Source organism: Ptychodera flava, chromosome 5, assembly GCF_041260155.1.
Source record: "Ptychodera flava strain L36383 chromosome 5, AS_Pfla_20210202, whole genome shotgun sequence".
Classification (NCBI taxonomy): Eukaryota; Metazoa; Hemichordata; class Enteropneusta; family Ptychoderidae; genus Ptychodera; species Ptychodera flava.
Window position 1 is genome coordinate 12,836,465 of NC_091932.1, and position 15,046 is coordinate 12,851,510.

A 15,046-nucleotide genomic window follows, 5' to 3' on the forward strand; every position below is an offset into this window, starting at 1 on the left:
ATAGAGCAGTCGGGTAGAAAGGAAGCTAAACTCTGATGTAATAAAAAATCGGTTTCGATAATATTAATATTTCATATTTTATAATAATTATATTAGTAGTTCCCCTATATGTCAACATCAAACTCTAGCCAGCTCACAAAGTGAACTCTTTTCACCCACAAGGCGGCGGGCTTTAGGTCGCTGGAGGGATATTTATCTCAAGGGTAGCGTGACCGTCTAATGGAAATAACAGAGTTTGGGCTAGACTCTCCACAGTCGCTGTGCCTTGTTTTGTGCGCGCCCACGATGGGCCTGCATTCGAAGGCTACGCTGTGCGGCTGTGAGCACGCGCTGCCAGACACAGCGACTGTCAGTTTTTGCAAGGGTATGAATATTCATAAGGGTAGTGACCTCAAAAGAAACACCTATCTAACTGAGCGGAGAGAATATATACAAGTAGCTGGTAGACCTATATACGCGGTATGTTTTTATTTTTCATTTTTAATTTTATTTGGCTATGGTACTTGTCATTTTTTTTTGATTAACGGATGTGTGGAGTTCTATAAAGTACCCGGATCAGGCAGAAATCCGACCGGTCGCTTGCAAGAACGTCCAGACCCTGGGATTCGCGTCGCGTCTCTGAAGGGCGCGCGCGTGTTCCAACAGGGAAGAACGCGAATCGCAGGGTCTCTGCCAGACTAAGTTTGGGCCTGTCTTATGATCTACTTTCACACCGCTGTGTCTAATTTTAGGTTTTATTTTTGCCTTTTGCTTCGAGTTTGTGCATACTTCTTTTGTTTTTAGTACAAATATTGCTGTATTAACAGTTATTGAAGTAGGTATCAATACAACATGCAAAAAGTCTTAAGTATGAAGTGTCAACTACTGACGAAAATCACATATCAGCAGAAATACCAAAAGTTTTATGTAAATAAATCATTTTCTTGCTTTTTCAACAGTTTTAGTTTTTGTATCCATATACAGGTTTTTTCCACTTTTCTTTAGCTTTAATCTTATTTTTATAACTTTCACACAGAATACAAAGTTTGAGGTCTGTTTGAAATAAATAGTGTACATTTAACTTATTTAGACACCATGATTTAAAGATATCGATCGCATACATGGCAATTGATAATATGTGATTGACAGCTGTATTATCTGATGCTACTATAACTGATGCCATGTTTAGAATGGGATCTATACCAAAGTATTTTCTAATCATGAATCTTATTTTGTCCCAAAATGGGTTGTTTTTGAATTTGTGTATACTTCTGATACTTTATCATGTTTCATTCATGAACATAATGGGGCGGTAATCATTTGACTTGTACAGCAAATAACTGCTTCAAAATATATATGGTTTTTCAGTTTGTTAAAATGATGAGAATTCATCGCCAAAATTCAGAGATATCCAGGAAAATGAGTAGAATACTCGACCGCCCATCTTTATTACCAGAGAGAGAGAGAGAGAGAGAGAGAGAGAGAGAGAGAGAGAGAGAGAGAGAGAGAGAGAGAGAGAGAGAGAGAGAGAGAGAGAAAGAGAGAGAGAATCCCGTTTATTTCTTCGTTGGATGAACTTTCCTGGCACTTGTTGTCACTCCATCCAGCTGTACATTAACACTGATACGACTTTGGGTCGTTGGTTCTGCAAGTTCTATCATTTTGACACGGGTTACTTTCACAGACGACGGACACATCGCAATACATACCTGTCAAACCTAGTGAGCAAATGCATCTGAAACTGTGATCGGGTTCGTTGTGACATGTGGCTCTGGGTTGCTGTTGCAGGTACCCTTCTCATTTGTGCCGTTGTTAGTACGGAGAGAGAGAGAGAGAGAGAGAGAGAGAGAGAGAGAGAGAGAGAGAGAGAGAGAGAGAGAGAGAGAGAGAGAGAGAGAGAGAGAGAGAGAGAGAGAGAGAGAGAGAGAGAGAGAGAGAGAGAGAATTGAGAATATGACGACAAGAGAGCGAGAATGCCGACAATCGATATGAATTTAGTATCGACAAAAACTCTTCTCTGAGTCACTGATTTATATATATATATGTATATGTATATGTATATATATATACATATATATAGATATATATACATATAGTTAGACATACACTCAAAATCTGAACTCTTTTTTCTAAATAGACAGAATATTACTTATATAGATAAATTCTCAAATTTCAATTTTTGATATTAAATGTCGCCTGGTGAAAATCATCTGATACATCTGAATATTGTGAAATCGAGTACACATGTAATGGTAGTCTGAAGTTATATTTAAAAAAAAATATTTATAATCGACCTACTCCTCCTTTAAATCTCTGACTATCGAGTTAATAGAGTTGTAACAATTGTTCGAGACTGAATACTTAACAATTATTTCATACAAAAGGAGCTATAGTCATGACTTAAACATAAAATTGAGTATAGTTTACACGAAAGTTGGTTCCTTTCTTAAACTTTCCTCTCTCGTTGATCCCTGATTATAGAATGGAATCTAAAGTGGATTCAATTTCTACAAAATACAGTTGAAATAAAATCAACCATAATTTTATACTCACTAACCCCGCCGCAAGTACTGCAATAAACTTGACATTAATTGATATCTATCAACCGAAAGTTTAATTTTGAAGAGTACTACCAATATTTTGCGCTGGCTAAAGCGTTGAATTAGAAACTATCTGCTCTAGCAACGTTGAGAGATATAATTGAATTTTTTTAAAGATTCATTGGACTGGGCCAAAGAGTTGATAGTCGGTATTCAGTACTGTTAGATGTAGTTTTGTCCTAGAGAATTTAAAGTCATCTTTTCTTACAATAATATCATGTGACGAAGACGTCGTCTCGGTAAAATGTTGTAGCCTGAGACACATGTCACTTTGTAAATAAAAGACCCTTATTCAATGATTTAAGGTTATCGCCGAGAAAACTTGGAAGTCGGGATGAGCCGACACCTTATTGATTTCACCTTATCTTTTATCATTCTGTTTACGAGTAACTACTCCCAAATGAGAAGGAGACTAAGATAAAATGTGAGTGAATCTAGTAGAGGAACGTTGAGGGTACGAGGTGGTTCCTCGTGCAAAATGCAAATTGGTGGGAATCCCTTTAGATCGCCACGATTGTAGTGATTTTCAGTTAATCAACAGTTTCGTAATCAGCGTTTTCTGTAATCCTGTCATTTTCGATGTCGTTTCCACCATTGCTTCGAAGTGGCTCCCCTCCTTCATATGCAATATTTTCGACGAAACCTTCATCTTTCGCATTTCCCTCTCCGGAAATTCCATCCCGTGGCGAGCTATTATTTTCAGCTTGATCAAAACTTTCGTAGGCGATATTTTCTTTAAAGCCGTGATCTTCGGCCTGGATCATATTTTTGTTCTGACGTGGTTCCCCACTTTCGTAAGCTATATTCTCGACGAATCCGCTCACAGACTGCTGTTGAAGAGCGCCCTCACTCAGTTCTCTGTCTCCCGGTTGGTTCGGGATTGTCTTCGACGTGGTGGTCGTTAAGGGTTGGTATTCACTCTTAGGTACCTTTTCAAGTTCAGTGTAGGAAGATTCTCCAGTGTCTGGCTCTAAGGTATAATAGAACGCTCCTCCCGAAGCACGGCCGTCGTTGTTATAGCTGGGGGGCATCTGCGCTGGCGTCTCGACAGAAGGCAAAGTTGTGTCGTATGCCAAATTTTGTAGTGTCACTCCAGAGTTCATTGCCGAACTTTTCAATCTACGAATAAAATAATAGTGATGTAGGCACATCAAATGTTTGCTCACATAAGGACTTCAAGCGTGAATCGTTACATTGCTTTTACGTATTTGCTTGTTATTCAGTTTTTGAATGATAGTGTTATATTTGAAGAGCACCTCATGGTATTTCCTTAAAAGATGTTGCTAGTGAAGTTCAACATAAATAAGAAAAATACTGGAAGAAAAGTACTCGCGCAGGCGGCCGCATGCTGCTTACTGATACTAGGGATATACCTGACAGGTATGCTAGTCCAAGCTGACACACATATGTCACTGCACCTACCACGCGGTCGCTGCAATTGCGATCCCACAATGCTTGTGAGTCAAACATCCCTGATCAAGCTTCAATATTGTTTACTTTGATTAAGATTTGCACGCGAAGACAATTTTAACATTTAAAAATAAATTGAATGGCAGCAGTATATTCGTTTGGATGAAAAATGTAACATCTTTCGATAGCTATAGAGCCGTCACGATTTGTGAAAGAGTCACCGTTCTAGCGCAAAGTATGCCGGTAGACGGGCCCTGGGCGAACTGCCGCGGCCGCCCGTTCGCCTAGCCAGGGTGGCCATCAACATGTGTGCCGAAGAAGAATTAAGTATCGTAAAAAGGTATTGTTTTCTATTGTGGGAAAAAAATATCCATAGTGAACAGTGAACTCTCAATTTCAATTGAAATTACAATGCAAATTCCATTCTGCGAGAGCTTACAGGCTCGGCCCTATCGTGCACGATAAACAGGCCGGCGAAAGTAATAGCTACCACAATTACACGTAATACTACAAATTACCCCAGCTGTTTGTTGATAACCGTGTTTTATGAACCCTTCATAGTGTAAAGAAAATGAAAAGAATTACATGTTCTTGATTATTGCTAACAATGCTTAGATATTTCTCCTGATGTTATGTGATTTGATGTAATTGAACAAGACCGGTACATGTAGCCACTGATAATGTTACAGTAATTGATCAAACATATTCGTGTATTGCACTACGTCAGTATATCACATTTTGTTGTCTGATTGCTGGCGGGCTAAACTTGTATGATTGTGAATGTTAAACGACAAATTTTGCAAGTACATACTCGACGGTAGCAACAATTGTATCAACCACAGTCACAAAAAACGGTGGTGCGATAAACACACATAAACACATAGAGAAACAGACAAACAAAGGAAAAAAACCCAGATAAAGAGAACGCCTACGATGCTAAAGGTCACTAATCATGGCCGTGAAAATCTAGTAAAAATAGTCAGATATTAAGGGCTATCGGGATTTTTGTTGAAGAATTCAATTTCCATGCATTCGTGCCCCAATCGCACTTGGCATTTAACTTGCAGCATTTATAATTTGCTAATAGGTTTTCTTTTCCTAGTACCTTCCGCCCGATCTGTGAATCGTCCGATTCATGTGCGCTGCATCAAAATGTGCCCGAAAAAGTCACTCTAAGATAGGCTAGAATTTGTAATTTCTTGATTCGTGATACTCACCGTCTTTTCCTGATTAAAGAATATGCAATGACGAGCAGGGCAAACACAACAAGTACGGCTATGACGGCTCCAATTATAGCTCCTGAATGTGAAGAATAATAGGGAAGAACTTTTCAATTGACTTTCGCAGGCATAAATTATGTCTTAACTCTTTGGTATCAACCAACAGTTACCTCTATTCAGAGTAATAAATCTAGTACCGGGCCTTCATATCATTCAGTCTACCAAATCATCTCGTAATGTCGTCTTTCCTCCCCAGTTCATCAATGCTATTGCCCACTCAACCGTAGACTGGCCTTTAGCCTACGCCCTGCCCTCGTCCTTTTGAGCAATTTTTTTTGTTTATTTGTCTGGCTCTTTGTCTTTGTCTGTCTTTACTTCTGTCCAAAGTTATCTTACAACCGTATCATTTCATAGATCCGATGGCTTCGGAGAAAGAATAGCTGAGAGGGCATGAACTTTGAGAATAATTTTAAAAGGCCCTTTCACTGGCAATATCAAAATAAATTCGGGAATTTGTGTGACGTCCTATGCTGAGTAAGTCATCACATTCTGTAAGTCTATATCACAATTGGAAGGCAAGAAGTCAGTGCATCAACACGAACTCCCTACTTTGAAAATCTTATAGTTTCTATTTTAAGTGGCGACAGGGGTAGAGCGGCCAGCGAGGGGTTGTGAGAGTCTAGTTTAAAATGAGTCAATGCCAGACGACTATCGTAGTATACGCCCTCTATAGACCATACATAATGATAATGATAATGATAACTTTATCGACGTTATTCCCTCAAAGGTGAACATAGTCAAGAACTAATACTACAAAAAAAGAAAATAATACTTATCAAAAAAATAATATATATATATATATATATATATATATATATATATAAATATAAGATATAACTTTATGCAGAATATGAAATGTGGGGTAATCTTAAAAAATATCTGTTTCTTGGAAAATGTTGTGAGGTATATCATGCTATCTGTATTGCTCATTATGTAGTAAAATTTGGCTTGCAAATCCCAGTTGTTGAAGTTTTCATTGTTGACTGCTACATGAAGCTGTACATTCTAGGGATATCTTGACCTCTGGCGATCGATAGATATCGCGACCATTCTAACGAGTAAATCTGCCGAAATTGAAACGGTATTTATATCACATATATTTAACATTTCACTGCAGTTCATAACTGGCATAGATTGAATATAACTAATCGATGCTAAATCTAAGATCTTAGGTTTAAATTTAAGTCTGAGATCTGGAATTTAAAGTCTTGCATGAGTCTGAGAATCTGAAAAGTCGACTCTACTAGGCTACAGGCCAGAATCAACCCTTCGCCATGCCCGGTACTCTCCTACAAAGACATTATTCCTAGCAAAGACCAAGTGTCCTACCTGTCTTGATTGAGGATTTGTTAGCTCCCGAATATCCGGGCCCGCCAGTGGAGAATTGATTATCGGGATCGGGTGAACTCGGTGCATCAAAGGTTTGCTCCGTTTCAGGCCTGAGTAAATGTGATGTTGTAGTGGCAACAGTGTTGAGGGATGTTGCAGTGGCCAAACTGGAGCGGAATCCCTCTGTGGTACTCATTAATGTGCTTGTTTCAATAAATTTATCTCTCTCCGATGAGGCATTACTCTGGAGTCCATCATTGTCCACAGTTGAAGTTCTACGATGGTCAGATTCGCGTGTTACCATCGTAGGACGTTCCGTGAAGTCCTTGCGCTGGGTCGATACCTTGCTTGTTCCGATGGTGGTTTGGTTGGTTGATTCAGAATGAAAGAGTGGCGTCTCTACGCTGGCAGACGCAACGGTTGCTGCAAGAAAACACGACCAAATCATCATGTATTTACATGCGAAAATTTAATGTTCTAAGAATTTGAAGAAGGCACTGTCGAGTTAGACACTTTCTTTAAAATGAATTTTCCACATTTCTTAGGCCACTGACAGAAGGTCTTTGGACACTCCGGCACGTATTCCCTTTGGCTTTCCGAATAATCAAACGAAACCAATGATCGGCACGAAGAACAATATCATGATATGATCAAGCTAATATCAACAATTGCGAAACACTAACTTCCACACTTCACCGGTTGAAAACCATATATAGTCCAGTCAATCTACGAGATTTTGGCACCTAACCCACCACAAATTGCAACAGAATTTTTTTCTTCAGAATGCATTTTAGAGAGGTACCCAGAACAACATATTAAAAGTTTACTCGAATCCGCCTTGGGGAAATATGCCTAATTTGCATAAATCAAATATGGCGGCCAACCATCCAACAAAATAACATAATTGGCCATATATCATATGTTGAACAAGCTATTTCAGTGATTTCAAAGTCTGAAACTAGTTATTTGGCTCGGGGACTCATTTTGGACGTATAATGTTTTATATAGGCACTTCATTAATTTGCATAATTCCAATATGGCTGCCAACATTCCTACAAAAGACATTTTCGGTCATAAACAACGTATTAAACCAGCTATTTCAGTGATTTTTAAGTCAAAAGTATATTTCTTTGGCATGGACAAACGATTTTCGAGATGCAATGATTTGCATTGTTACTTCGTTAATTTGCATAAATCCAATATGGTTTCCAATATACCTGCAAAAGACATTTTCTGTCATATACTACGTATTAACCCTTTGAGCGCCAAAGTCTATATTTTATCAACTTTATAAAATGTAGCAGAGTCAATTTTTGTGCTATTTGCCAAATTTTTGAAAAAAAACTGTAGCTGATGAAAAATGTATCCATTTTGTCCAAAATTATGAAAACAAAGTACAGAAAAGTTGACAGAAATTGGTAAAATATTGCATTATAATTTGGTGTAAAAATTACAGCAATCAAAGGGTTAAATCAGCTATTTCTCTGATTTCAAAACTTAAAGTATAATTCTTGGGCATGAACAAACGATTTTCGAGATGCAATGATTTGCATTGTTACTTCGTTAATTTGCATAAATCCAATCTGGTGGCCAATATACCTACAAAGGACATTTTCTGTCATATACCACGCATTAATCGTTTGAGCGCCGAAGTCTATTTTTATCAACTTTGTAAAATGTCCACTGTCAGTTTTTCTGCTCTTTGCCAAAATTTTTATAAAAAACTGTTGCTGATGGAATATGATATCAATTTTGTCAAAATTATGAAAAAAACGTACAGAAAAGTTCACAGAATTGGTAAAATATTGCATTAAAATTTTGGTGTAAAAATTACAGCAGTCGAAGGGTTAAGCAAGCTATTTCTGTGATTTTAAAGTTAAAAGTATATTACTTATGCATGGACATACGATTTTTAGGTGCAATGATTTGCGTTGGCACTTTGTTAATTTGCATAAATCCAATAGGTTGGCAATTTTGAAGTTTAAATATATTTCTTGAGCATGAAGAAACACCTTTGGCGGTTCAGATTTTTTAAAACACACTTTGATAATTTTCATAAATTAAATATGGCTGCCATATAATGTCCGAATAGCTTCTAATATAAATAAGGTTCTGGTAGAGTTTTAAGCACTAGGTTTATCAAGAAGAAACTGTTAAGAGGGCACTGCACCCAACACACCGTATTTTGACCAAAATAATTTTTTTGCAAATATTTATCCAATTGTGGTTAATTTGTTAAGCCAAGATTAAAAATTGGTTAAGTTCACTTTTTAGCTTGGCAAGCAGTCGTAAGTTGCATGATATAGTGTTAATGTATGCAAATGTATGCAAATCACCCGATTTCCTGCTTCCTTTTTTCCAATTTTAAGATTTCCAAAGAATTTAACTCCAGTCCTGCTGGGTCAAATATTCTGAAATTTTCACATTATGTTCTTTAAATGCGATATAACAAAACAATTATTTTGTTTTGCAATAAAATGCCTACGTTTTGAATAAGATTTTATTTTGCTTATCATGATTTTAAGCACTGTTTCGATTGTCATTCTTTAAGCCCATGCCATTTTAGAATGAAGATAGATAATGAAAAATAAACTTGTCGTTTTTTTCTACATATACTCTGAAATATTACACTTCACAAAATAGTTTCTATGGGTTTCCTTGTCATCTTAGATAGGAAATATTCCTTTGAAAAAAACTGTATTGGCAATGTGCAGCCTCACCTTAAGTCCTTGAACTTTTTGAAATTCATTTTCTTTTAAATGTCGAAAATATACTAACAATAACGATCCATTTAAGAATACAAGTTTATTTTAATATGTGTCTGTGATACCTGAATTCGTTAAAATACTCCATAAATATATTGTATTTTGAAAATAGTGTTAAAGTGAATATGGAGGACTTACATATGACTTCCGAACGGATTAAAATACATATATGTTTATGTGCGTTTACTAATGTGATGTAAGAAAGCCATGCAATTTTAATTATTTTGTGATTTTTGTACATATGACAACTGTTAATGATTGTTAGTTGTATAATAATAATCTCTTTCTGAATATAACATTGGATTCATATGTTTACGGCATTACTTATTTAAAATTAAATAAATCTGTTTCATTTCTGGCAAGGGGGCGCTCGGAATTTACAAGAGGGCGCCACGCCCCTGTTACCTTATTCAGGGAGAACACTGCGATAAGAACTCATTTGGGATAATTGGATTATCATATCTTTCAATTTCTCAAAAATGTTAGGTGCCGTATAGCTGAATGTTGCAATATTGCAAATTACTCATAAAAACAAGTGTGTAACGTAAAACAAAAGCAGATGAGATAAAATTTGTAGATGAAATTGCCATTACTTCGCCATCCAATTATCCCAAATTAGTTCCAATCGTCTTTATATGTGTTTTATACTGTACAGTGTCAAAACATGTAATCATTAATGTTTACCTTTTTTAAAAAAGGGGCTTACAAAATATTTAGTTTTTGCTTTAGACTGAATCCCCTTCTTAGTGACGAGTGCATCTTAGAATTTGGTACATCCCCCTATTTGATAGGCAAAAAGTCATCACATATAACAGCAAAAATACAATAAACACAACAAAGATAATAACAACGCAGAAACAAAAAATAATGCGACCAAAATAACAAATGCCACAATACAGATAAATTTTGTCAGACTCTTAAAACTTGATCAACACACAAACTCTCAAAAATTGAAATCTGCACGCTTAGCGAAGGTTTAACATTAATTCAAACAACTCATCAGCCCAACAGAATCCAAATATTACACGATGCAAACATGTACATCTGGAAAAATGACACTAGAAAAACGACTCCTGGTGTACTTGCTTGTATTGTGTAATAGTTGGATTCTGTGTAAGACTTTGTTAAAGCATGCAGTATTCAGTTTTTGTAAGTTTGTGTGTCCTTAAAGTTTTTATGAATCTGACATTGTTTGCAATAGATCAAAATTTTAACTTGTGTGTATTATGGCATTTTTTTATTTGGTCATATCATTTTTCTGGTTTTTTGCTTTGTTGTATTTATTGTATTTTGCTGATATGTGTAATGACTTCTTGCCTATCATCTAGGGGATCTTATAAAGATGCACCCATCAATAAGAAGGAGGTTCAGCCTAAATTAAAAACTGAAGATTTTGAACACGTCTTTTTTCGACATTAAACATTACAGATTACATATTTTGACACTGTACAGTGTTAAACACCCACACAAATTACAAAAATGCCGTACACAGATGAATCTGATGTTATGTTCAGAAAGAGAATATATTATTCATAAGACTAACAATCATTAACAGTCATCATATATAGAAAAATCAAAATTAATGAATGTCAAAGGACTTAACACTTTCTTCTTGATAGATTCCTAAAAACTATACCAAACCCGTATTTATATCAGAAGCTATTAAGCAACGGGCGATTTATATGGCACCCATATTTAATTTATGCAAATTATCAAAGGGCCTTTGTAGAAATTGACCACTAAAAGTGTTTCTTTATACCCAAGAAAAATATTAAATCTTTAAAATCACTGAAATTGCTTGTTCCATGCCTGGTATATGACCGAAAATGTCCTTTATAGAAATGTTGGCCACCATATTGGATTTATGCAAATTAACAAAGTGTCAATGCAAATCATTGCATCTCGACAAATATTTGTCCATGCCAAAGAAATATACCTTTAACTTTAAAATCACTGAAATAGCTGGTTTAATACGTGGTATATGACCGAAAATGTCTTTGATAGAAATGTTGGCAGCCATATTGGAATTATGCAAATTAATGAAGTGCCTACATAAAACATTATACCTCCAAAATAATTTCCCGAGCCAAATAACTAGTTTCAGACTTTGAAATCACTGAAATAGCTTGTTCAACATATGATATATGGCCAATTATGTTATTTTGTTGGATGGTTGGCCGCCATATTTGATTTATGCAAATTAGGCATATTTCCCCAAGGCGGATTCGAGTAAACTTTTAATATGTTGTTCTGGGTACCTCTCAAAAATGCATTCTGAAGAAAAAATTCTGTTGCAATTTGTGGTGGGTCCAACCCTATTTTGACTGGACTAATATTATTTTGTCATGAATTTGACATGAATTTTTATTTCATAAATGCCATTCTACTTCGGTGTTTTAATAGTGAAAAGGCACTTTCGAGCGATTTTGATGCAAACGACCTCATGTTTTGTATATGCTCATTTTCAGCCAAAGCACGCATCATTTTTCGGAATAATGTTGAAAATATTATGCCACATGTGTATTTTTATCTTTGCCACGTGTCTAAATGTCTTTGACTGTAATGATGCGTTGAAGTGATTTGAGATTACATTTATTTAATTCTTTTACATGTCAGCAAATGAATATAGCAGGAATATGGATTGAAATCTGTAACCATAGTATACTACGTCTCTGAAAGTCACTTGCAATTAAGTTAACTTTACGTCCGGGGTATAGTTCTTTTCGTTCTCTCGCATTAATCTTACACTTTTATCAAAGTACGAAAACAATAAAGAAAAAAATACTCACTAGTATTAGTATGTTGGCATCTATGCCCGTAGTAACCATTCGCACAATCACAATGGAAACCTTCTTCATCATCATTAGGTGTACAAGTTCCTCCGTTTTCACATTGTTCAAAGTGACTGATTGTTTTTTCCTCGCAGTATGTCCCTTGCCAACCTGCTGCACATGTGCAACGGAAAGCCATCGGTAGCAGTACATCGGTACAGCTACCGTCATTTGCACATGGATTGCTACTGCAATTGTCTTGGGCACAAATTTGTCCAGTGAAGCCAGGAGCACAGACACATTTCATGTCCTCTGCTTCCTGGCAGGTAGCTCCATTTTCACAGGGGTTATATGATTCACAGCTATGGAAATAGCCACTGCTGTAGTCATGGAAACTGTCGCTTACTTCTTCGTCGGATGAACTATACTGACAACTTTCACCACTCCATCCAGCTGTACATAAACACTGGTACGAGTTTTGGTCGTTGGCTGTGCAAGTACCTTCATGTTGACACGGGTTACTTTCACAGACGATAGCCACATCGCATAGTTTACCTGTCCAACCTTGTGAGCAAGTGCACCGGACACCGCGACCGTGTGGGTTGTCACATGTGGCTCCGTTCATGCACGGGTTGCTGCCGCAGTTACGTGCATTCATCTGTGCCGTTGTCAATACTGAGAGAGAGAGAGAGAGAGAGAGAGAGAGAGAGAGAGAGAGAGAGAGAGAGAGAGAGAGAGAGAGAGAGATATTTTACCGTTTTTTAACTACGAACATAGTGTATGAACGGTTCTATATTTTTTTGAGATAACCTAACGACAGACATAAAAAAGTGAATTAAGCACCATCTCAATAAATACAGCGACGCACCAGTACACTGTGATCTTGACGAGGACAGTCAGTAAGTCATTTGAAGTCCCTATGTTTTACTTTGCCACTCACGTGATCTGATCTGCATACACCGTTCCTTGCATTGATGAGTGGAACAGCACTATACCTGATCTTACTTTGCCTCATGTTTGATTTGTTCCATGGTACTATTCAGTCGTTGTTAGAAACGACTTCCCAAGGCTGCCAATCAGGTTATGGGCCCTCCGAGTTTGTCCAGTGCTGCCTGTTTGTAGTCCAAATGTATAAGATTAAGGTGGTATATCTATCTGTAATACATCTAAGCAGGTATACACAAAAACACTTCTGAACTTTGTACATAAACGGGACAGTTTTATGGAATGTAACTAATTTCACGTCGAAATGAGACAAACTCCCGTAATTAAAGGGTCAGTAATGCTAACGTTTATGATGATTTTTTTCAGTATTTTTATTTTTTATGTCAATTGCAAGTTCTTATTTTTACTTCCAAAAGAACAGTTGAAACATCCGCCTTTTAGTTTGTCAACATTATTGTGAAAAGAATTGTTATTGTTTATATCTAAATTCTATTCTGGACTAGAATTTAATTGCCAACAATAAATGCAGTTTACACATGGTTAGGAAGTATTGACAAGATTAATACTGCGTATATCAACATAGTTGGGAGTACAACAAGAAATTTTGGTTGATATTAAAACTAAATTTTGAAATAGTAAAAAACTTAAAAGTTGGCAGCACTGGTTATTCAAAGTCATTATAGGAGTACATGTATAGTTTTACAATATAGGTGCATAAGCTATCATTAAGGTCAGTAGTTCATCCGTAGTTTGAATTATGTCTCCGAGTCGTTATGGTGACAAAGTTTACAATTGTTCCATTGTATGCACTGAGAATCACACTTCATATCATGACGAAAATGTGGCTTGCCATCGTATTCCGTATATTTTCCTGTAGCTTATTGATCACAGTCAAAGGTCCACGCTGACGTGTCAGTTAATATGCTGTTAATATATCTTCACGCACATCACAACTTTGTGCGAATGACTATGTGTGTTTACTGTGGTTACATACTCAAGCTAGATACATGGAAATGAGAGTGAATTACTTCCACACTATGTTAACGTGTTTTATTTTATCCATGGTTCTTGTGAAATGCATTTATTACACTTCAATATTGTGGTACAACTTGTTTGAACTGTGAGGAACGTACAGTTTTCTGGCAATTGAAACACGGTTACCTTATGAAGGGAATTTGAATTATATATACATTATCCGGTCAACAATATCAGTGCGTGTGAAGTTTTTGAGATTGTTCAGACCGGCATACAACCAGATTTAAAATATGTGTACAGAAAGGATACTAGAATGGGAGCCTAAATCTCGTACAGACAAGGAGAACACTGCAAACAAAGGCAAGAGTTGAGAGTTTTGTCCTCTCAAACAATGGTACTTTCTCCTAATCAAAATGGCGGCGCGTGATGGAACATTACTTTGCATTACCCACTTGAAAAGAGCCTGAAGGGCAATATTTGCGATTGTAACATGCCATTCTTGACAAACTCTGGCATGATAAAGTATGTGCGAAACTAGAAATTGGTCTGAACGGCTCCTAACAGACTCAAAACATTGTTTTGAGAGTAACGGGCGGTACCTGGTCGGGTTATGACTCACTCTACAAAACTTGCACACACTCACCTGCATGTGTTGTTAGCCGGAAGAATAGTATGAGGCAATATATGTACATGTTGTTTAGCAGTTGAATATACCCCTTTCGTGTCCGTTGGATGGCGTGTATTCTCCTCAGTGTCCAGATAAGTGTATTTCTTAAATACTCACGCAGCATCCGATACGTTGCTGCTACTTCAACGTGAAAACTGACCTGACACTGTCAACAGACCTGAATGTACGTTGTGCCCGAATCTTGAGTCGTGACTTTTTCCTGCTTGCTCCTTATTGAGTTCGCGCATACATAAAGCGACCCTTAATGTCATGACCTAGATTTATGTGCAACGGACCGCCCCAAACGTGGAACAAAGCCCATATG

At 36.8% G+C, this 15,046-nt stretch overlaps 1 protein-coding gene across 2 annotated transcripts; it reads right to left on the minus strand.

Annotated features, from left to right (window-relative positions):
- Positions 1-1,969: 1,969 nt before the first annotated feature.
- Positions 1,970-14,957, minus strand: LOC139133061 (uncharacterized). Of its 2 annotated transcripts, none has more exons than XM_070699461.1 (5): positions 14,698-14,957; positions 12,153-12,809; positions 6,599-7,021; positions 5,207-5,288; positions 1,970-3,698 (listed from the first exon to the last, which is right to left on the minus strand). In XM_070699461.1, the coding sequence occupies exons 1-5, from the start codon at positions 14,843-14,845 to the stop codon at positions 3,110-3,112; spliced, it is 1,899 nt and encodes a 632-aa protein (XP_070555562.1). In that variant the 5' UTR covers positions 14,846-14,957; the 3' UTR covers positions 1,970-3,109. The 2 variants fall into 2 exon arrangements, with proteins under 2 accessions (XP_070555562.1, XP_070555564.1); XM_070699463.1 differs by lacking the exon at positions 14,698-14,957 and adding an exon at positions 13,130-13,246 and having other exon boundaries at positions 1,995-3,698.
- Between the last annotated feature and the right edge of the window lie 89 nt (positions 14,958-15,046).